Consider the following 23,553-nt stretch of genomic DNA (forward strand, 5'->3'; position numbering starts at 1 on the left):
AGAAACCCCCAGACGGACAAACTCGTGAACGAGCGGCTGATCAGCATGGCCTATGGACAGATCGGTGCGGCCAGACCCCGGGTTCAGGAGGGAACCCCAAGAGGATGCCTTTCCTGGCTTTTGAAGGGATGATCCCCCTGCAAAATTCCAGAACAAGGGCCGCCTCCCCAAGGGTCAGCGATGTCCATCTCTGGCCCAGAGGGGCTGGCTCCACCCTGCTACCTGCTCTGACCCAGGCCCTGCCCTTTGTGCTTTGCCCACCCACAGGGATGATCCAGGCTCTGGGTGGCTTCTTCACCTACTTTGTGATCCTGGCAGAGAATGGTTTTCTCCCTTCGCGGCTTCTGGGAATCCGCCTGGACTGGGATGACCGGTCCATGAATGACTTGGAGGACAGCTACGGACAGGAGTGGGTGAGTGGGCCGTGTAAGTGCGGATGCATGTGCATAGGGTGGGGCTGAATGCCTGAAAGGAGTGGTCAGTGGGGGCTGGTGGGATTGGAGGCTAAGGATGGTGCAGGTGCCCAGTGTTTAACATCCGCCCTGGAGCATAATGAACTCTGGTCCTCCCCTTTCCTCTCACTCTCTCACCTCTCTCTGCCTGTCCCCCGCAGACCTATGAACAGCGGAAGGTGGTGGAGTTCACATGCCACACGGCTTTCTTTGCCAGCATTGTGGTCGTGCAATGGGCTGACCTCATCATCTGCAAGACCCGCCGCAACTCAGTTTTCCAGCAGGGAATGAAGTGAGCGCCGCCCACCACCTGTTGGCCCCGCCCACCGGGCAGAGCACACACTCACCCACCCATACAGGCCCAGATCTGCTGGAGTCTCAGACGGCAGTTGCCCAGCTGTATATCTGTAGCATTGTTGGAAATAGATGAGAGAAGAGGAAGGAGGGCTATGACCGTTTCTGATGAGTTTCAATTTGCTTCTAAAATCTCCTTCACGATGGTCTTCCATCTTCCTTTTCATCTTCTCCCCATACCTCTTCTCTCCCTTCCTCCATTCCTTCCATCTTATACTCTAATCCTCACCCATCCTCACCCTTGGGCCAGCCCTAAATACAGGATCTCCTGTGTTCCCCTCCACTTGGCAGGTGGCTCCAGTTCGTAGCACTTGCCTTGTGGTGGTGGTGTTATTCTTGCAGGGCAGAGAGTTACTCGGAGTCAAGTTCCGGGCCTTCTACTAGTGTGAGTTACAGGTGCCAGTCACTGTGCTAAGTGATTCACATACATCCTCTGACATGCCTGAGGTCACCCAGCTGGGAATGGCTGAGCCCGCAGCTGTTACACTGGGTGGCTCATCCATCCCAAAGCCTGGATTCCGGGGGGCAATCAGTGATTTCCTCTGCAATTCCAGCCTGGATGGTGATCAGTACTGAAGGTATCACCCCCATTTTCTTTCTTTTCTATTACTGCAAGCAATGGGCACAATCCCCATGAGTTTTGTCACAATTTCTTACTTTAAGAAGAAGAAGGAAAAAAAAGATGCCAAAACTCTGGTGAAGTTAAGAGCATTAAGATCCTAGGGAGACGAAGGGGAAGTGTCTGTTAGATAAAGAAAGGTAGCCCAAGAGAAAGAGATTCCACTGAGCTAAAATCACTAATGGGGACAAGGCAGGGAGGAGAGAACAAGAAGCAGAGAGTCCTTACTGTGCAGGGCGCAGCAAGCGGGGAACATAACCATTCTTCATTGAGTATCTACGACCAGCAGCTACCAGGGGCTGCAGAAGACACTGAGAAGGTATAAGACACCCATGGGTCCTGAAGGGGTTTCCAAAGCATCTTGCTGGGGAGACGACACTTTCAAAGGCCATGTGCCTGGAGCACTAACAAGATTATAAGATGCCTGAGGGCAGGCCCCCATTCTCCAGAAGGAAGCTTCTCCAGCACAGGGCTGTGTATCACCCAACACATAGGAAACATTTCTTCAATGAATGAACGTATGTGTTATAGACAACAATCGGTGGTGAAACCAGTAAGAAGAAAAAATAAAGACAATCTTTGTTTGGTTACACAGTACTCTTGCCAGGAAAATCCCAGGGACGGAGGAGCCTGGTAGGCTGCAGTCCATGGGGTCGCTAAGAGTCGGGCACGACTGAGCGACTTCCCTTTCACTTTTCACTTTCATCCACTGGAGAAGGAAATGGCAACCCACTCCAGTGTTCTTGCCTGGAGAATCCCAAGGACGGGGGAGCCTGGTTGGCTGCCGTCTATGGGGTCGCACAGACACGACTGAAGCGACTTGGCAGCAGCAGCAGCAGAAGAGGGCGTTTGAAGAAGGAGGACATCGTTTGTAGCTTTTCCTCGGCATTTCTTCCCGCCTCTCTCCCTTCCACCACCAGGGGTCACCCTAGATCTCTGCCCCCTCTTCTCGCCCTCTGCTCAAACCCTATTTACCCTCCTTTCTTTGCCTTTCCAGAAACAAGATTCTGATTTTTGGGCTCCTGGAGGAGACAGCACTGGCGGCCTTTCTGTCTTACTGCCCGGGCATGGGCGTGGCTCTCCGAATGTACCCGCTCAAGTGAGTGTCCCCTCGGAAGGGCCCCCCTGCTAGGAGCCAAGTTCTGGAACCTCAGAAGCAATTTCTGATGCTCCTGACACTTCTGTTTCCTTCAGGGTCACCTGGTGGTTCTGCGCCTTCCCCTACAGTCTCCTTATCTTCATCTACGATGAGGTCCGAAAGCTGATCCTGCGGCGATATCCCGGTGGTAAGCACCCCCGTGCCTCACCCCGACCCCGCAAAATGCAACCCCCCACTGTCGGCTACCTACCCTCCAGGGCTCTGAACGCGGACTCCATCCCCATTACGGATCTTTGCGCCTTTCCCTCCGGGCCCTCCATCCTGGGCTCCCTGGACCTTGGAGCCCTGACTCCGCGGAACCTCATCCTCTCAGATTCCGGTCCCACCTAACTGGTCTCTGAGGCCCTCCACCTTCCACCTGGAATCACAGAACATCGGAACTGGAAGGGCCCTCCGAGGCCATCTAGTCCCACCTCCACATTTTACAGACAAAGAGAGGGGCAGAGGTGAATTGATTCGTTCAGGGTCAAAAGCAGAGGAGCCGCAGAACTGGCCCTACAGCCCAGGCCTCCCAAGTCCCAGGCATCAACCAAGTGTTTTTTTTTTCCCCCAACAAGCATTTTTGGTCACTTAGTGGAGGTCGAAAATGGATGGCCTACAAGCCAAATATGGTCCGTGGATATTGTTTGGTTTGGCTGCCCTGTATGGGGCGGGTGTTTTTTGTTTGTTTGTTTTTCAATTGGCCTAATGTCTAAAACTTAGGGGCTTTCACATAAAACCTGAATTTCTGACTTCTCCTGAAAAATCACAGGTGCTGTTGGCCCCAGACCCCATTTCTGCACAGCAGCCATGGACAGCTGCCCTTAAGGAACTCACTTATTACTTGAACAGTCCCTGTTGGCATTTCTATTTCACCCCCATCCCAGTCTGGGCCCACCGGCCCCTGTGCTAAGAGCAGGCCTCTCCTTCCCCCTAACCCACGGCCCCACTCACTGATTCCCCTTCTCCCTCTCCACCTTCCACAGCTGTTTTCCCCTCCCTCCAGGCTTCTGTGCCACCTGGCCTCGGCCACCCAAGCCCCTAGGACACTTATCTCTTGCCTCTTTTTAAGCTCATGCTGCAACCCCACCCCTCATCTCTCTAACAGGCTGGGTGGAGAAGGAGACCTACTACTGAGCCGGTCGGAAAGAAGGAGCAGGCACAGAGAAGATGGGGGGCCCTGGAGGTGTCACCAGGATGGCATTGGGTAGGGGTGGAAAACACTGGGGTATATTTGGAGGGGAGGGCTAGACAATGAGGCAACTCAGCAGGCCAAGTTGGGGGAGAGGGTAACTTAGCTTGGGATGATTGCCCCAGAGGCCTAACTAGGAGCAAGCAGCTTAGACACTACATGTCAGGATCCCCTCCCCAGATCCTGCTTCATTCCACATGCTGTCTTTCTTATCCAAGGAACTGAGGGGTACCCCAACCCTCCGCAGTCCCTGCCCCTTCACCCCCACCTCCCACGAGAACAGATTGACACCGAAAGGCAGGGGTCTGTCTAAACCGGGGGAGGGGAGCTGTCACCGATCACCAAGGTCCCTTTATCTCCCCAGCCTCATCCTACTTCCCACCTTTACCCCTATTTGCTTCCTGCTCAACTCTGACCCCTGCTTCCCCTTCAGACCTGGAATCCACCTGGTGAGTGCTAGGACCTGAGGCCAGAAAGGGAACAGGTTGGAGAAGCTGGCCTGTCTGCCAGCCAAGGCCATTCGGGAAACGCTAGAGGAGAGCTGCTCGGACAGGTGGGAGGGTCGGGTGTGGTGGAGGACGTGGGCAGGAAGGGAGAGGGGTCGATGACGGGACCTCTGACATGGACGTCCCGGCCCCAGCTCTGAGTCCTGCCCTTTAGAGTAGCCCGCCAGCAGACCAAATTCCAGGGTCGCAGAGGCAGAGGCAGGACCCAGAAAGCAGTCTGGGGAGTTTCACTGAGGCTGCACTCTCAAGGTGCCTGTGGCACTCCCAACAGACACTTGCTTTGTGGTCTGTTGGTCCCCAAGGCCCAGGTGTCACAGAAACTCCAGCTCTCTCTGTCAGCATCCTTGGTAATACCCTGGCCTTTAGAATGCCAAGTCCTCAGAAGTTCCACGTGGTGCTGAGAGGGGGAGCTGCCATTCCCCATCATGCCCACCCCGATGAACCTGCACCACTCCCAGGCACTGCCAAGCCAGCCCTGGAAAAGAAGGTCCCAGGCCATGATCTGGAATTGAGGTGGAGAAGTTTCCAGAAACATCCTGTCTTCCAGGGACACACAGAATGAGCTTAGGTCGTGGACGTCGTTAGAACCTCTGGACATCACGAAAGCAAGCATTAGGAGTCCTGCCTTGGTCTCTCAGACCGCAGGGCTGTCCCGCCCAGGCACACGCCCTTCACACTATGATCATTGTGCCCACTTTCCCTTGAGTCAGGGAGGTGGTTTCAGGTCCCTACAGGAAGATGCTTTTCCTCCTCAGCCTCCTCCCCACCTGCACTCTGCTCTATTGGCAGCACTGCCCATTCTCTAAGCCTGGCTTAGATTAGAAGGCATTGGGAATATCCTGTAGAGAGACACCTAGGTGAACCAAGAGTGTGAGAGACACACCTAAGGAAAATGGAAGACCTAAGGCAGACAGGAAGGAAGCACAACAGATAAACATCAGGCCCGCAAAAAACCTCCCAATGGCTATTACTTCAATACACTGGAATTTTACTTTATCCGAAGTACCTTGAAATAACGAGTCATTGCCTGGGGCTTAGAAAATGAAACGGGAAACCATATTAATTTGGGCCTGATGAATTTGAGATTTATTGACCATGGACAAAGGTTTACCTTGCACAATGAATAAAATGGCATTTGTTTAGCAAATTAAGAGCATAAACAATATCGCTAGGGGTGGCACATGTAGTCTCCTAAAACAATACTTTTTGGACACTTTAGGAATATCCATTTAGAAATAGTGAATGCATGGGCTAATTATCATCTGCTGTGTTTGTTAAAGAAGCATCTGCAAGACCTTTACTTGGTGACCTTTTGTAAGACATTAGTTTGAGGCAGTATGTATGTACTTGAAAACAATAAAGTTGCATTTCTTTATGAAAGAAATGCCTTCCACAAGTCTGATTTTTATCCTTAGCACTTGCCTCCCTCCCAGACTGTGGTGTTGAAGTGTGTGCTGTGGCAAGATTTGGCTTGTGGAGGAGGCAGTAGGGAGGGCAGGAGGTAAGGATCAGAGGGAAGCAGCCTGGGAACAGATGATGTCAGTGGAGCAAGAGAGAAAGGAAGAAGTTAGGTTGCAGAACGATCCGGAAGAGAATAGAGTGGGGCCATCCTTCCTGATGGCTGAACCCACCCCAAGAGCCATCAAGGCTTTTCTAGGACAGGAAAGAGTCCATGAATCTATAGGCCCAAACCCTGAGGGCCACGTTTGTTTTTTCCATGCCAGACCACAAGCAGGCCACTCTTACTATGAGCAGCAGGGTCGGGATGGCGGGGAGGAGACGGTGGGCTGAAGGACCCTGATTGTCAACACCAGTCAACAGTCTATACTGTTGTACTTGCTGTCTTTGGAGGGGGAAGAACGGAGGGAGAAGCAGATGCAATCCTTGAAATTCATCTAAGTAGCGGACGTTGGAGGCTTCCCAGGTGGCTCAGTGGTAAAGAATCTGCCTGCAGGTGCAGGAGACACAGGGTCAGGAAAATCCGCTGGAGGAAGAAATGGCAACCCACTCCAGTATTCCTGCCTGGAGAATCCCATGGACAGAGGAGTCTAGTGGGCTACAGTCCATGGGGTCACAAATAGTCGGACACAACTGAGTGACTGAGCCGCAGCAGCAGACATCAGAAATCTTCTCGGACAGGGTGTGATGGGCAGTAAGGAGGGATGCTTCTGTGCTGGGGATGGAGGGGTGGATGGGAGGGTGTGCTTTTTCCCATGAGTCCCTAACAACAGGAGAGAGGAAGACACCAAACTTATAGCCCTGTGTCAGGATCTTGGGATAGCAGTCAGGAGTCAGCTCTTGGCCCCTTTATTACAATGCTAGCAGTGGTGGTGATGGTGAGTATTGTGATAGAACTTGTAGGAGAATTAACTGCAGCTTTCTCTGTGCTATAAGTATGTCACACTTTTAGTTGTATAATCTCATTTAATCCTGCCTCGGGGCCTTTATTTTTGATGGTCCCTCTGCCAGGAAATGATTCCTCTAGTTCTTCACATGACTGTCTGCCTCACTTTCTACAGATTGCCCCTTAAACATTACCTCTTCACAAGGTCCTCACAGACCACAGCAAATAAATTAACATTTTTGGCACCTCTTTCCCCATTCTCTCTGTTTTCATTCGTGAACACTACTTCAAATTTACATAGATAGGCGGATATAGGTAGTGTATAAAAATATATAAATATAATTCACACACACATATATAGTTTTTTGCTTATACAAAAGCAAAAATATTTGCCTGACTCCTCCAGAATTATTTCCATGTACACAGAAGTATTTCTCTCTTCACCACCTTTATTTATCACCTAAAAAAATGATGCCTGACATGTATTGGGCAATTAATAAATATTGGTTGGATGATGAAAAAAATCCTCTTAATCCAGTGAAATGGAAACTATTGTTTAATTTTCAGATGAGAAAATTAGGGCTTGGAAAGGCAAAATTATGTACTCTGTCTCAAAAATGGTAAGCATCTGAATCAGGATTCAAACCCGAGACCAGTCCCTTAACCAGCATGCCATACTCATTGGCAACAGTGTGAACAGAAAACCCATGGGCATGGAGGCAGCCTGATGAGCGCAATGGTTTAATGAACTGGGGAAGCTGCAAAGGGAGCCAGGAATGCGTGGACAGTGAACATTTGACCAGTAGAGGCTGGGCAGATCCAAGTGATTAGAACCCAAGAAGGGGAGAGGGCATGACCTTAATGATGGGTAGGGGGTTAAGAGTCAACCATCTTAGAGGCTGTTACTGAGAAGATGAGAGACTCTTACTATGGGATGTAGTGTAAAAATTAAGGTCAACCTCTGACCCAGGCAGACAGATTTTCCATGCCTTTTCCTTTTTCCCTACAGAAGAGTAAATATCAAGATTCGTCAGAGACAGACAACCAGCTAAATACTCATAACGCTAAGAATGCAACATGACATAGGGCAAATGATTAGATCATTTGGTGCTGGTTTCGTGGAATATCCTTTCTAGATTTTGAACGCAGCCCCTCCCCCACACCTCTGGGGCACTTCATTAGGTGAAGCCATGGGTCAGCTGTGTCTCTGATCCCTGATCCCACATTTATTTTAGGGATTAAAGAATGGGGGAAGTAGGAAATAAGGGGCACTCAAAACATTTTCCTGGATCTTTGGCCCTGGGTAACATTAAAAACAACTGAATGCTGTACCGTCCATGGGGCCTGTGTCTATAAGTTTTCAGCCATCAGCCTGCTCAGAGCACTGAGGAGCAGATAAAATTGCCAACAATTAGAACTCAAAGAACACTCTTATATTATTTCAACTGTACTGTTGCTGCTGCTGCTAAGTCGCTTCAGTCGTGTCTGACTCTGTGCGACCCCATAGATGGCAGCCCACCAGGCTTCCCTGTCCCTGGGATTCTCCAGGCAAGAACACTGGAGTGGGTTGCCATTTCCTTCTCCAATGCATGAAAGTGAAAAGTGAAAGTGAAGTCGCTCAGTCGTGTCCGACTCTTTGCGACCACATGGACTGCAGCCCACCAGGCTCCTCGGTCCATGGGATTTTTCAGGCAAGAGTACTGGAGTAGGGTGCCATTGCCTTAAGACAGAAAAACTTTTATATTGCTCAGCCTATTTTATGAAACAAATAGAGTTTTGGTAGAATTTAATAAAATAAACAAATATATATATTTGTTAATGTATCATCAAATAGTAGACCATTTGACTATCATCAAATAGTAGAATTCAAGGACAGTATATTGTACAGAAACTAACCACTAACATTCACTAGAAAAATGATTAAGTAATTATTTCAAAAGATGTTAGAAGGTTATCAGTGAAATTTAATGTTTATTCCTGATTAAGATGTTTGAGGAAAAAGCATTAAGGAAAATATAATTATGTTCAGAGAAGCAGGGAAGGATGTATGAGTCTAGAAAACTATAATAATAACAATTATAACAAAAGCAATAGCAGCAACATTTGAAATCTTGGATAAGAAGTTTGTATTTATATGGTCTAAATAAAGGGACAAGCTGGAAGAAATAAAAACATAGTTTTTTGATAATGAATATGGTTAAATACCTAAAAGTATCCAAGGAAGTCAACCAAAAGAAAGCTATAGCAACAACAAAAAAGTCCTATAAGCAATGACTTCAAAATTATAGGTACAAGACATTGGTTTTTTAAAAATAAAATTTATCTCTGTGTATTAGAAAATACAGTAAAAGAGCTCTCTATTTACAACAGAACCAAAACAAATTACATTCAAGACTTAGCGTTTGTGACATAAGGTACTTATTAAAGAAAATTTAAAAACACAATGAGAATAATTTTTAAAAAACCATAAATGCATGGAAGGCTAAACTTGACTGTTGTTTGGGAAGACGGAATATAGTAAAGGTAAAAATAAGTTTCTATAAAGAGCCAATATCATACCAATTAAAAGCCTCACTGTCTTTTTATAAAACATGACATGTGGGTTGTGACATTCAGCTGCAAGAGTCATCAGGTAAGAATATCAGAGGGTTTTTTTAATAAGTAATTTTTAATAAGTAATTATGAAGCAAATGTTCAAGCTGGTTTTAGAAAAGGCAGAGGAACCAGAGATCAAATTGCCAACATCCGCTGGATCATGGAAAAAGCAAGAGAGTTCCAGAAAAACATCTATTTCTGCTTTATTGACTATGCCAAAGCCTTTGACTGTGTGGATCACAATAAACTGTGGGAAATTCTTCAAGAGATGTGAATACCAGACCACCTGACCTGCCTCTTGAGAAACCTATATGCAGGTCAGGAAGCAACAGTTAGAACTGGACATGGAACAACAGACTGGTTCCAAAGGAAAAGGAGTATGTCAAGGCTGTATATTGTCACCCTGCTTATTTAACTTATACGCAGAGTACATCATGAGAAACTCTGGACTGGAGGAAGCACAAGCTGGAACCAAGATTTCCGGGAGAAATATTAATAACCTCAGATATGCAGATGACACCACCCTTATGACAGAAAGTGAAGAGGAACTAAAAAGCCTCTTGATGAAAGTGAAAGAGGAGAGCGAAAAAGTTGGCTTAAAGCTCAACATTCAGAAAATGAAGATCATGGCATCTGGTCCCATCACTTCATGGGAAATAGATGGGGAAACAGTGGAAACAGTGTCAGACTTTATTTTGGGGGGCTCCAAAATCACTGCACATGGTGATTGCAGCCATGAATTAAAAGACTCTTACTCCTTGGAAGGAAAGTTATGACCAACCTAGATAGCGTATTGAAAAGCAGAGACATTATTTTGCCAACAAAGGTCCATCTAGTCAAGGCTATGGTTTTTCCTGTGGTCATGTATGGATGTGAGAGTTGGACTGTGAAGAAACCTGAGCACCAAAGGTGCGTTTGAACTGTGGTGTTGGGGAAGACTCTTGAGAGTCCCTTGGACTGCAAGGAGATCCAACCAGTCCATTCTAAAGGAGATCAGCCCTGGGTGTTCTTTGCAAGGAATGATGCTAAAGCTGAAACTCCAGTACTCTGGCCACCTCATGCGAAGAGTTGACTAATTGGAAGACTCTGATGCTGGGAGGGATTGGGGGAAGGAGGAGAAGGGGATGACAGAGGATGAGATGGCTGGATGGCATCACCGACTCCATGGACATGAGTTTGAGTGGACTCCCAGAGATGGTGATGGACAGGGAGGTGTGGCGTGCTGCAATTCATGGAGTCGCAAAGAATCAGACACGACAGCGATTGAACTGAACTGAACTGATGAAGCAAATGAGTAGATAACTGTAACGCTCCATATCAACTCTAACAGGTTTTAAAACGTAACAGACAAAAATGATGGGTATCGAACCTTATAATATTCGGATAAAACCTGAAAATTCATTGTCATCAACTTATTTTTAGGAACTGTCTGGGGATGAACCCCTCTGTGCTATTCTAGGGGCTTGGTACAGAGCCTAAATAAGCCCAGAAAGTCCTCACTGTCATGGAGAAACAGAAAACTTAACAAGTCAATGGATAAGCGGCAGGATAATTTCAGAGGTTAAGAAGTGCAGTGAAGCCCACAAGTGATGGATTGAGGACTGCTTGTGAGAGCTGCTATTTTGGATTTGGCAATTAGAAAAGGCCTCTCAGAAGAGGTAGACTTTTGAGCTAAGATCTGTGGGACAGAATGGGGTTTTCAAAAATAAATTCACTTGATTTTATTGTCAATAAAGTTGCCTTGAGGGACCTCCTATGTGCAAAGCTGGGCTAAGTGCTATTGTTACATGGATGATGCCTAGATTAACTTAGCAGTTTTAACTTTAATTCTAACCTTGCTCTTTGGGATTTTATGATCTACATTAAACACAGAGACTGGGAGAAAATATTTGTAATGTATATGATAAGAGGTTGGAATCCCTTGGAACACATCAATAAGGAAAAGAACAATGGAATATTGGGCAAATAATGACAATTTAGAAAAAGGAAAATAAGTCCAGAAAGCCAATAAATATAAGAAAAAGCACTACCTAGAAAATAAAGAAATGGAAATTAAAACTGTAAGATATCAAAGTCTGCCAGTTATGATAGAAAAAATGAAAATGGTCAGGGTCATCCAGTGTAATCAAAGGTGTGGGAAGTGGACATTTCTGTATCTTGTTGGTGGAATATGGGCAAGACAAGCCCTTTTGAAGAGCAATCTGGAAGAAATTTTTTAAGATTTTAAACGAGAGTATCTTATGATTCAGAACAGGAATCAGTTCTATGTAAACTGAAGCTCAAAGGCCTAAATGTACTATAAATAAGGATGCTGCTGCAGCAATGTTTTTAATAGTTAAAAAATTAAAAGGGAAATATCCTATAAATCAGTTAGTAGTGGGAGTGAGTGAATAGACCACCATCAATACAGAATACGGTATGCCTTGTGGCCATTAAATAAAATCTTTACATAAATGAAAGGGGAGTTAAATGAGCCTGTAAAAAGTGAGAATCCACCTCCTTATAGATACTATTGGTATAAATGTAGAAAAAAGACTGGAAGGACGCACCGCACACTGCCAACAGCGGTGACATCAGCAGTGGGGAGTCTAAGTTTAGGGAGAGGGAAGGGGGACTCTCAGTTCCTATTTTGTATGCTTTTAGAAGAGAAGGAAAATTTCAGCCAATCTATTAAAGAAACAAACTATTACTTGTCCCAGCTGGGAAGGGAAATTTTCTATTTCTGAAAACTAAAGGAATGTTACATCAGCCCCTAGGTGGATGTTTTCTGATCCAGTCATATTTTTGAAAAGCATGCCAAAACAAAACACAGTTAAATAAATATCCCACCTTAGAAAGGAAAAATGTATATGACATGCATAACTGAAAAATGTATAAATAATATAAACATATTAGCCACTTCAGATGGTTTTTTGGAAGGAGGCACAACATAATTTTCCATGTAAAATATATATAAAGTTAATACAACCAAACAGCATACCAAGATGTCAATGAAGGTGAATAAAAGAGATAAATATGTCATGAGGAAATACAGGGTATTCACATGGAAAGGGTATTTTCGGTCTCACTGAGAAGAGCTGTACATTAAGCGACAGATAAGACTCATAACATTTAATTCAAGCTATATGTTGATCACAGGGCTTCCCTGGTGGCTCAGCAGGTAAAGAATCTGCCTGCAATGCAGAAGACCAGGGTTTGATCCCTGGGTTGGGACAATCCCCTGGAGAAGGAAATGGCAACCCACTCCAGTATTCTTGCCTGGAGAATCTCTTGGACAGAGGAGCCTGGTAGGCTACAGTCCATGGGGTTGCAAAGAGTCAGACACGAGTAGGTGACTTTCACTTCATTTGTTGAGCACATACTATGTATATCAGATATGCTTTACATGAAGCACGCCACTTTAATCCTTACTCTTGCCAGCTTACAATGTAGATGGCATCCCCCTCTAATGATGAGGAAAGAGAGGCACAAAGGGGTTAGGTGACTTAAGCAAAGCCATACTCCTCTGGTAAGCAGAGGAGACAGAATTCAAAGCCAGAACTGATTCAAAAGTCCAAAGTCTGACCTAACCTGCTATCTGATCTCCTAGAACCAAAAGCTCAAAGTCAATGTCGGTGGGAAGTGCGCTTCTGCAAAAGCACACTCACATACGTATTGCCTACTTTATTTTTTGAGTCAGCTATCTGGGGTACCCCTGGGTCCTGGAAGCTGGCAGGACCAGGCTGGGACCTTGCTCTAGTCTTGCCTTCAGGCTACAATTGTCTCTGTGGCAGATCCTGCTCCAATTGTTGCCAAACCCAGAGACTAAGACTTGTGTATTCTGGGTTAGAACTTTGCAGAGGCCTTTGTGACCACAGGCCTGGGCGTTGCCTTGGAGCCACCGGGGCTATGACTGGGGGGCTTCCAGCATACCCTGAAGCCCACTGCACTTCCTACCTGCTCAGGGTCCTGTAGCATCTTCAGCACTGAGGCACATAACACCCTCCATGCTTCATTCCCTTGGCTCCCTCGCCTTACCCTTCTCCTTCCTGTGACTTAGGCCCAGGCTCCTCTCACCCCGCCACGCCTCCCCCTTCCCCATCCAGGGCTTCCTCATCGCTGCCCTCCCTGCCGGCCTCCCTTGGCCCCCCTTCCATGAGCTGGTCTTCCACTCTCCCCAGTCTCCTCCTTCCTCTGACCCCTCACACTCCTCACTCTCTTTGCTTTCTTTCCACCAGTTGATCTGGGGCAGCCATATCCAGGGAAAACCATGGGGCTTGGAGGGAAAAAATGGGCCGTGACACCTCATGAGCGGAATCCAAACCCAGGACGTACAAACAGTCCTAAGATGAGTAAAAAAAAAATGAAGAGGAAAAAAAAGAAGAAAGATATAGAGGAGCTGAAGAAGGAAGTAGTCATGGTGAGAAGAGCTGAAGAGGGTGCTGGCAAACTGCCTTCCAAAGTCTCTCTCAGCCCTCAGCCTTCTAATATCTCACCCTGAGAATTCATCACGCAGGCCAGAGCCTCCCCTCTTCCCCATAAACGTTTCCCCTGGAAATGATGTGTCACCGCCTGACCCTCAGTGGCTCTACTGTCTCCTCAGGATGATCACAAATTAACCTTGGATGAGCTGAGCGCCAAGTACTCTGTGGACCTGACCAGGGTGAGTGGAGGAGTTCCCCGAGGGAGGCAGAGGCTCTGCATCCCCGACCCTGAGGCTCCCAGGACAAAGGCAGAGCTGGAAATCTAGCCGCTGACTTGAAGGTCAATGTTCTGACCCTTAACCTGCACCTAGCCAAGGACACACATTCCGAAAAAGACGATAATGGTAACTACTCCAAAGAGAGCTCAGGATTAGAGCAAAGAATAGGATGGACTAGGGCAGCACGTCTCAACCTTTGTCCCGGGGACCCATTCACACTCTTACAGATTATCAAGGACTCCAAGGAGCTTTGGCTTATGTGGGTTACATCTAGCAGGCTTCCCCAGTGGCTCAGCCGTAAAGAATATACCTGCAGTGCAGGTGTCGCAGGAGACATGGGTTGGATCCCTGGGTCAAGAAGATCCCCTGAAGGGAGGGCATAGCAACCCAGTATTCTTTCCAGGAGAATCCCATGAACAGAGGAGCCTGGTAGGCTGTGGTCCATGGGGTGGCAAAGAGTTGGACACGACTGAGCAACCAAGCACAGCACACATCTATCATCTATATTTATCATATTAGAAATTAAAATTAAGATGATTAAAAAGTATTTCTTAATTCATTTGTAAGAGTAAAGCTATTACCTATTAGTACAAATGTTTTTATGTCAACTGCTTTTCAAAGCAAAAACATTAGTGGTATTTTACATTTTTGCAAATCTAACATCTAGCTTTTTAGGAGAAGACTGCTGGATTCTCACATAGTTTCAGCATTAACTCTGTTGTAGTATCATGTGCCCTGTAGCCTTGGGAAAATGCTACTATATACTCAAGAGAATGAGAGTGAAAAGACAAACAACAATTTAGTGTTATTATGAAAATTGTTTGAGAATTCCTTCATGGTCCAGTGGTTAGGACTCTACTTGTGGCCAAAAGAAAAAAAAAATTGTTTGGCTTTGTGCATCCCCTCTGCCCAGAAAGCATCTCAGGACCCTGTAGGTCCCCAGGCCACACTTTGAGAACTGCTGGTTTAAGAGCAAAACTGTATAATACCGCTGCTGTCGCTTCACTGCTGCTGCTTCTACTCTAACCACTAATACAATGATCACAAATAAACAAAAGCCCTGGAAATGTAAGTTCCTCTGAGCTCTAGAATCTCTTCATTGGAGGGTCTTAGGGTGATCATCTGGTAACCAGAGATGAGCGTGGGAGACGGGTCCTGTTTTTATTTAAATTGTATTTTTCCAGGGCAGGTTGGGGAGTGGCTGATGGATATTTAAGAGAAGCTACTTTCTTCTTCTTCTTTTTATTACAATCCTCTAGCAGGTTTTTCTCTCACTGTCACTCAGAGGGAAAAGCACCCAAGCTTATGCACCAGGCTAGAGTGAGGATCTACTTTCATGTATCTAGCTGCTTGTTTGTTTTTTTCTATTTCCAAGTTAAAGAATCAAAGTGTGGGTGTCTGTACGTTATAAGCATATGCTTTGTATCTCATCATTCCATTAGCCTGGCACACTGTATGATAAATCGTTTATATGCATCTCCTCACTGGAGGTGGAGTTCCGTTAGGCCCAGCATCAGTCTTACTCACTTCAGTACTCTACCGTTGTACCCGTCCCAAGACAGGAGTTCAAAAGATTTGTGAATCAACCCATAAACTAAAAATCCTTCCTATGTAGGGAGGCTAAACAATATCCTTCTGTAATGCAAGGTTTAGAACCCCACTTAGGTAGGAAGAACTTCCAGGCTGACCTTCGGAGAACTTCACTGGTCTCTCGACTTATCCTGGGGCTATAAACGGCAGATCTGTGCTCTGAAGCCAGGTTCTCCTTTGTGACAGCTACTTTCTTCTCATGGTTCTCCCTTCCTCCCTATTTCTTCTCCACACAGGGCCATAGCCCTGAAAAGGCGCAGGAAATCCTGACTCGAGATGGACCCAATGCACTGACCCCTCCCTCTACCACTCCAGAATGGGTCAAATTCTGCAAGCAGCTATTCGGCGGCTTCTCCCTCCTGCTGTGGACTGGTGCCATTCTTTGCTTCGTGGCCTTCGGCATCCAGTTGTATTTCAATGAGGACACCACCAAAGACAACGTGAGTCTGTTCAACCACGGCTGCCCAGTCTCTGCTCAGCCCCTGCTGCTCTTCTGCTCGGCAGCCTAGCACTCCTGAAGTCTTCAGGTCCAAATCAATGTACTCCCAGGGGTTGCTAAGAGAGCTTTGGTCCTTCCTGGTTTCCCTTTTATCTAGAAAGCCTCTTTAAAAAAAAAAAAAAAAAATCTTGGAAATGCCCTGGCAGTCCAGTGGTTAGGACTCCGCTGCACTGCAGTGCTTCCACCACAGGGGGCACGAGTTTGATCCCTGGTCAAGAAACTAAGATCCTGCCAGCCATGTGGTGTGGCCGAAAAAAGAAAAAGAAAGCATCTGACTCAGCTCCCTGAGATATAGAGTTCTCTCTAGAAACTTGTTCTCCTTTGATTATCCTCCCGACTGATCATCAAAGCATGTTGCTGTCCATTCTCTTTCGCAGACTTTTAATCTCTCTCCTTCCTGTCCATCTCCCTCACGAGCCCCCTCCTGCTGTGAGTAGCCTTTCTGGAGAGGAAAAGATGGCGCTTCTCGGATCTGGAGTTTTGCTGGCTCCAAACTGTAGCTCGGGGTTGAAGCTGAAAGCTCCAGGGTGTCTCAGACTCTGCTCAACCCCTGCGCTCTCCCGCTGAGTCCCATGGTTTCCTCCACCCAGAAAAATGGCTATTACCCTTGCAAACTGACTTTCTGAGGATGAAGAGGGAGGAAAGAACCTACTGACGAGCCCTTGGTTTCCATACCCACAGCTGTACCTGGGCATTGTACTAACTGTCGTGGTCATCATCACTGGCTGCTTCTCCTATTATCAGGAAGCCAAGAGCTCCAAGATCATGGAATCTTTTAAGAACATGGTACCTCAGGTAGGATTCATATGGAAGGATCTAGTAAGAGAATGTGTTAGAATGTAACCGAATATATGACTTTATGTCCCTTGAAGAATTGTACTCTACCATGAGTGGACTGTGTGAGGCTGATAATGAGGGTGAATTCATTTAAGTTTTGTCCTGTCTGGCCTTAAAAGTACCCTGAGAAAAACACATCACCTTTGAAGTTGTCTGGTCTGAAATGCATAATCTGAATCTAATGAGCTTAATGAAAGTGAGAGTGTTAGTCGCTCAGTGGTTTCTGACTCTGCAAACCCACGGGCTGCAGCCGGCCAGCTCCTCTGTCCATGGAATTCCCTAGGCCAGAATACTGGAGTGGGCTGCCATTCCCTTCTCCAGGAAATCTTCCCCACACAGGGATTTAATCCAGGTCTCCCGCATTGCAGGTGGATTCTTTACTGTCTGAGCCACCAGGGAAGTCCAATGAGCATAATATGAAACCTCAAATCTATTGGGTTCTACCCCCCAAAAAGTAAGGTGGAGGCACAGGGGGTTGGGGAAGGCAGATTCTTCAAATGTCAGTTTTTAAAGACAGAGAACAGCTATGGAAGTGATACAGATTGCTGCTGCTGCTAAGTCGCTTCAGTCGTGCCCGACTCTATGTGACTCCATAGATGGCAGCCCACCAGGCTCCCTTGTCCCTGGGATTCTCCAGGCAAGAACAGTGGAGTGGGTTGCCATTTCCTTCTCCAATGCATGAAAGTGAAAAGTGAAAGTGAAGTCGCTCAGTCGTGTCCGACTCCCATAGACCCCATGGACTGCAGCCCACCAGGCTCCTCCATCCATGGGATTTTTCAGGCAAGAGTACTGGAGTGGGGTGCCATTGCCTTCTCCAGTGATGCAGATTAAAGGAGGCTAAATGTACATGACAGCTAAATGCAGTATCTGACCCTAGACCAAATCCTATGCTCGAGCAGAAAATAATGCCTTTAAGGATATGTTGGGTCAATAAAACTGGAATGCAGACAGCAGATGAAAGTATTGTGTCTATGTGAAATTTACTGAGTTTGATGACCATTTTATGGTTATTTAATACCCTAATTCTTATGCTTGCATGCTTAGTCACTAAGTCATGTCTGGCTCTTTGCAACCCCATGGACTACTGTAGCCCACCAGGCTCCTCTATCCATGGAATTTTCCAGGCAAGAATACTGGAGTGGGTTTCCATTTCCTTCACCTAATTCCTGGGAAATGCACCTTGAAGTATGTATGATAAAAGATTATGACTTATGTGGGGACTTCCCTGAGAGTCAGTGGTTAAAACCTCAGCTTCCAGTGTAGGGGATGTGGTTCGATCCCTGGTCAGCGAACTAAGATCCCACATGCGTTACAGTCAAAAAACAAAATGTAAAACAGAAGCAATATTGTAACAAATTCAATAAAGACTTTAAAAATGGTCCACATCAAAAAAGATAATTTTTTTTAAAAGATCATGATGTATGTAACTTGCCCTCAAATAGTTTGGGGGAAAAAAGAATTCACATACACACATGTAGAGACAGAGAACAAATCACAAAGCAGATAGGGTAAAATGTTAACAGATGAGTCTGGGTAAAGGTTATATAGGTGTTCTTGGTACAATTTTTATTCTTGTAACTCTTCTGAAAGTTTAGATTATTTTCAAATAAAACCTTTCTAGAGAACCTGGAAAACAGGACGGCAGAAGGACATTCCTAGGCACAGGGCTGGAAACTTGAAGAGGGACAGGCTCCAGATTATCCCAATGACATGGTCGTGTTCTAGCCTTTTAGTCCAGGATCTTCTCCCTTTGATGTCAACAGAACTTAATTCCTTCCTTGGGTAAGAGTTCAGGGGAAAATGTTTCGGTAGAATGAAGTGGGAGTTTGGAGCCTATCAGTGTCTGCTGCCTAGCAAGCCACCCTAAAAACACTGTGGCTCAAAACGACAAATATCGTACTTCTCACTGTGGCTAGGCTGTTCTTCGGATCTGGGCTGAGCTTAGCTGGTGCTGGATGGTCTTAGATGACCTCATTCACATGTCTGGGGCCTCAGATGAGATGTCATGGACATCTGGGCCTTTCTCCTTATAAACTCTCTTCCTCCAGGAGGCTAGCTTGAGCCTGTTCAATATGGTGACAGAGGGCAAGCCCCAGTGTGCAAGCATTTTTTAAGCATCTGCTTGCATTACATTTGCTAATGTCCTATGGGCCAAAGCAAGCCATACGGTCCAACCTAAGTGTAGAAATGAAGAGATAAACCCCATTCCTACATGGGGTGTAAGTGAGAGGAGCATCAAAGGGCCCTGCAGACAGTGATGGTAAGAATCTGCAACCTACCAAAGTGATCTGTACAAAGGATGTGGTGAGTAACCGTGGGAATCAGAGCACAGGAGACCAGGAACTGGATGGGAAAGAGAAAAGAGCTTTGGAAATGACCCTACATTATCTTCCCACAGCAAGCTCTGGTCATTCGAGGTGGAGAGAAGTTTCAGATCCCTGTACACGAAGTGGTGGTAGGCGACCTGGTAGAAGTGAAGGGTGGGGATCGGATTCCCGCTGACATCCGGCTTATCTCTTCACAAGGATGTAAGGTGAGGGGGTGTGAAACGCTGCAGAAGGAGGCCGAGTGTGGTCTTCGAGCACCGCGGTGACCTGGGCTCAGTTAATGAAATTACCATCTTATTCGGAACCATGAGAAGTCACAAGAGCTAATTTGAGGTTACAGTGGTGTGCAAGTTTATGTTTCTGTCTGCGTGTCGATAATGATGATGCTGGTGGCAGAAAAAGATGTGTCATCTGTGTAAATCTTTTTTTCCATTCTCGCTTTATGACCCTCCTCTCTCCCATCCCAGGTGGACAACTCATCCTTGACAGGAGAGTCAGAGCCCCAGTCCCGCTCCACTGAGTTCACCAATGAGAATCCTCTGGAGACCCAAAATATCTGCTTCTTCTCCACCAACTGTGTGGAAGGTGAATGTCGAATCATAAGTAGCCTAGATTCAAAAGTAAAGGTTGATGGTGGTCACCTAGGGTGGTCCGGTGGTTAGGACTCCGACAGTCTGCTGCAGGGGGCACAGTTTCGATCTCTAGCTGGGGAGTTAAGATCTTGCGTGCCAAAAAAAAAAAGAAGCAAAGGTTGAAACAAAGATTTCTAGAACTCTTTATCATCTAAAGGTAGTAGGGAATGTAATAGCTAGTAAATAGGCTACCTTCTTTGTCACTTGTGAGCTGTACGATCTTAAATTAAAGGTCAAAGCCATCATTTCCACATTTGAACAATGACGATACTGAAAGTCACTGGTCCATAAATTTTTATGTGGGTTAAAGAAGATAATACATATAAAATGCTTAGCACAAGGCCTAACACATTTTAAGTGCCCTGTAATTGTAGCTATTTTTATTCTATGTAGTGAATGGACTGTGCTCTATGAGCTGAAAATAGCATAGAAGAGAAGAAAATTATTCAGCCTTGCTAATTCATTCTTCTCCTGAAGTAAGCCCTAACTTCTCCTCAGCATCCCAAGAGAGGGTACTGACTTTAGAAATCTGAACTTGCCCCAGAGCAAACAGCTAGTACGTTGAAAAGTTGAACTTTCAGGCATGAGTCTTTCTGATTAAAAAATAAGAGCTATCTCTATAATATGTTGCTTTTCTGGGTGATTCTGACTGTAACTTTAATGGTAGGAATTTCAGTCATTGTGGTAAGGTAAGAAGAATTATTGTAAGCAAAGAACTTTGTGGGGTCCTTCATTTCAAGCCGCATGCCTGAGTGTTCTACATCCTGTGTGTGAAGTTTGCCTCCTGACTTAGGGCCCAGAAGCCCCACTGTTATGGCCTGTGCCAGCCAGCAGGGGTCAGACTGGCTCCAGCCAGCAAAGCAGGGAGGGGGCTCCAGGCAGAGCGCTTCTGACACCTGGGCAGCGTTCTTGCTGGTAGGGGAAGGAGGGCTGTCCTCTGAGTGCCAGGATGTCTGGCAGCACCCTGCTCTCTGGCCATTAGGTGCCAGTAGCAACCCCTCCCATCTCGGTCTCAACTCAGATGCTGCCAGATGAGTCCTGGGGGTGCAAATTGAGAAGCCCTGGGTTAGAGGATGGGGGGTTTGGGAATGCTGGATTCCAGCAGAAGGGTAACCACTATTCCTGGGGCTCAGGAAACTCTTCAGCTGCCAAGGACAAAATGAGAAACATGCAGGCAACAGGAGATATTTAGATTAAGTGCAACCAAGACGAAGACCTTGACAGTGAAGGCGATTAGGCAATAAAATTGGCTATCTCTGGAGAACTGTGGAATCTGAGATTTTTCAGAGTAGGAGCCCCTCACTTGTACAAACGAAACATAAAGAGAGCAGAATGTAATAACCGCTCAGAGACCCTTGTTTTTGACCAGTGACAGTTTTCTCTATGTAGGAACCAAATCCAACAGCCTTCCGGATTCAGACTTCCCCCTTCATCCACAGGCTCAGCCCAAGGTATCGTGATTGCCACCGGAGACTCCACCGTGATGGGCCGTATAGCCTCACTGACCTCCAGTCTGGCAGTGGGCAAGACCCCCATTGCTATTGAGCTCGAACACTTCATCCATCTGATCACAGGGGTGGCCGTCTTCCTGGGTGTCACTTTCTTTGGGCTCTCGCTTATCTTGGGCTACACCTGGCTGGAGGCTGTCATTTTCCTTATCGGCATCATTGTGGCCAACGTGCCTGAGGGACTGCTGGCCACCGTCACAGTGAGTAACCAGGGTGTTGGGTGGCTCCAAGGCAGACAAACTGCCCCCAAGGAAGTGAAGTCACTCGTATGTTCTTTTGTGGCTGAGCCTCTCAAGTGCAGAGTACTCCAATGCATACACAGATGTCAAATCATTTAGTTCCCAGGTTACGCTGACTTCCTCCACCCGTATTTTCTGGTGCCTTCTCTCTTTAATGAGAAAAGAAGTCAGTTATGATGCAGAAAGCATTAGATTATAAATCACCCAGAGTGAGTTCCAGTCCTGGGTGTACTGGCTGGTGAACCCGGCCAACTCTCTGCACCCCAGGGCCTCAATTTATTAGGATTATAGCATCTTACTGGTAAGGACTTCAGAGTTCACAGAAATTCAACCTTTCAACCAATGCCGAATATCCTGTATAAAACCTGCAGGAGATGATGATTTCTAGTAATGGGAAGCCCACCCCACTTTTATCTGACTTCATTTCATTGCTGAGTTGCTCTGCTGCTGCTGCTAAGTTGCTTCAGTCGTGTCCGACTCTGCGACCCCAGAGATGGCAGCCCGCCAGGCTCTCCCGGCCCTGGGATTCTCCAGGCAAGAACACTGGAGTGGGTTGCCATTTCCTTCTCCAGTGCAAGAAGGTGAAAAGTGAAAGTGAAGTCGCTCAGTTGTGTCTGACTCCCAGCGACCCCATGGACTGCAGCCCACCAGGCTCCTCCATCCATGGCATTTTCCAGGCAAGAGTCCTGGAGTAGGGTGCCATTGCCTTCTCTGTGAGTTGCTCTAGTTAGATTTCATTATGTTGAATAGACATGATTCTCTGTTTGATCCTAGTTTTCTTATCTGAAGGAACACAAAATAAGTCAATTCTCTCTCTTCTACAAATCTACCCTTTAAATTTTTTTGCAGTAGCCATTATGTCCCCTAAAACTCTCCAAGTGGGGGAGGTCAAAGAATCCCTTTTCCCTTAGCCCTTCTTTCTGTGACATGATCTTCAGACACCTGTTTGGAGCATGTGCTTCTTTATCAATATCCTTCTTAAAATGGAAATGAGAACAATATCCAGGGAGTGGCTGGACTAGCACAAAAACATCAGGACTCATGATGTTATGTAAATAAAAATTCCACAGTTCAAATTCTGTACATAACCACAGCCTAAGAATTTATTTGCTTTTAAAATAACCTTGCCGCATGCCTGGTTTTCACTTGAATTATGGTTAACAAACATCTTCTGTTTTAAGTGATTTCTCAAGTCCTTTTCAGCACTGCAACAGTCCTTCTTAGTTTCATCATTCTCTCCTCTTCATTCTTTCTTTAAACTATTGGTGCAACCCTCCTCTGCCCCTAGCATCTTATCCACAGTCAAAGGTTAGTCATCAACGTGGTCCTTGCAAAGACTGGGCTTGAGAAAGAGGTGTGGCCTGAACTTGAATGGAGAAGAGGCTGTGGAAGAAAAAAGATGAAAGGATCAAGGGGGAGAGGAATATTCCAGAAGGAATAGGAGATCATTCTCTACAATACCCTGGTAAAGGAATGCACTCTTTTTTTGAAACTCTGCCATAAAGTACAAACCAAAATCATTTTCCTAATTTCCTTTACTGTGGCCACAGATGGGATTTCTAAAGACTAGGTGACAACAAAAGGGAAATAAGTACCAAAAATTAAAAGAGCAATAAAAATGATCAGGTTTCCGAAACCACAGAGAGCTGTGAATAGCAGAGGTCTCCTCTTCATTTAAACCCCTCTCCCCTCCTCCTGGCCTTAGGTATGCCTGACCCTGACAGCCAAGCGCATGGCTCGGAAGAACTGCCTGGTGAAGAACCTGGAGGCGGTGGAGACTCTGGGCTCCACGTCCACCATCTGCTCCGACAAGACGGGCACCCTCACCCAGAACCGCATGACCGTCGCCCACCTGTGGTTCGACAAGACCATCTACGAGGCGGACACCACTGAAGAACAGACTGGTGACTGGTGGCATTGGTGGTCAGAGAGTGGAAGGATGTGGGAGATGTGATGGGTAGCTGAGAGGGTGTGCTAAGTCCAGACACTGAGGAGAGAGCTGGAGAGTAAGAGGAGAGCCAGGAGGCCTGGAGAAGAGGC

At 46.4% G+C, this 23,553-nt stretch overlaps 2 protein-coding genes across 2 annotated transcripts in view; both read left to right on the top strand.

Moving 5' to 3' along the window:
- ATP1A2 (ATPase, Na+/K+ transporting, alpha 2 polypeptide) overlaps positions 1-6,184 on the top strand; it is a 25,363-nt gene extending 19,179 nt beyond the window's left edge. The window contains exons 19-24 of the mRNA XM_010846873.1: positions 40-64; positions 268-413; positions 614-744; positions 2,423-2,524; positions 2,620-2,711; positions 3,672-6,184. Coding sequence (XP_010845175.1) covers positions 40-64; positions 268-413; positions 614-744; positions 2,423-2,524; positions 2,620-2,711; positions 3,672-3,700 — 525 coding nt within the window. The 3' untranslated portion in view covers positions 3,701-6,184. The remainder of the gene's footprint in view (positions 1-39; positions 65-267; positions 414-613; positions 745-2,422; positions 2,525-2,619; positions 2,712-3,671) is intronic.
- Positions 6,185-12,974: 6,790 nt separating this feature from the next.
- The window catches only part of ATP1A4 (ATPase, Na+/K+ transporting, alpha 4 polypeptide), a 34,809-nt gene continuing 24,230 nt past the window's right edge, over positions 12,975-23,553 (top strand). Inside the window, exons 1-9 of the mRNA XM_010846875.1 lie at positions 12,975-13,170; positions 13,418-13,599; positions 13,783-13,842; positions 15,708-15,911; positions 16,652-16,765; positions 19,206-19,340; positions 19,602-19,719; positions 21,206-21,474; positions 23,219-23,417. Coding sequence (XP_010845177.1) covers positions 13,450-13,599; positions 13,783-13,842; positions 15,708-15,911; positions 16,652-16,765; positions 19,206-19,340; positions 19,602-19,719; positions 21,206-21,474; positions 23,219-23,417 — 1,249 coding nt within the window. The 5' untranslated portion in view covers positions 12,975-13,170; positions 13,418-13,449. The remainder of the gene's footprint in view (positions 13,171-13,417; positions 13,600-13,782; positions 13,843-15,707; positions 15,912-16,651; positions 16,766-19,205; positions 19,341-19,601; positions 19,720-21,205; positions 21,475-23,218; positions 23,418-23,553) is intronic.

This window comes from Bison bison, unplaced genomic scaffold (genome assembly GCF_000754665.1).
Source record: "Bison bison bison isolate TAMUID 2011002044 unplaced genomic scaffold, Bison_UMD1.0 scf7180017864240, whole genome shotgun sequence".
Classification (NCBI taxonomy): domain Eukaryota; kingdom Metazoa; phylum Chordata; class Mammalia; order Artiodactyla; family Bovidae; genus Bison; species Bison bison.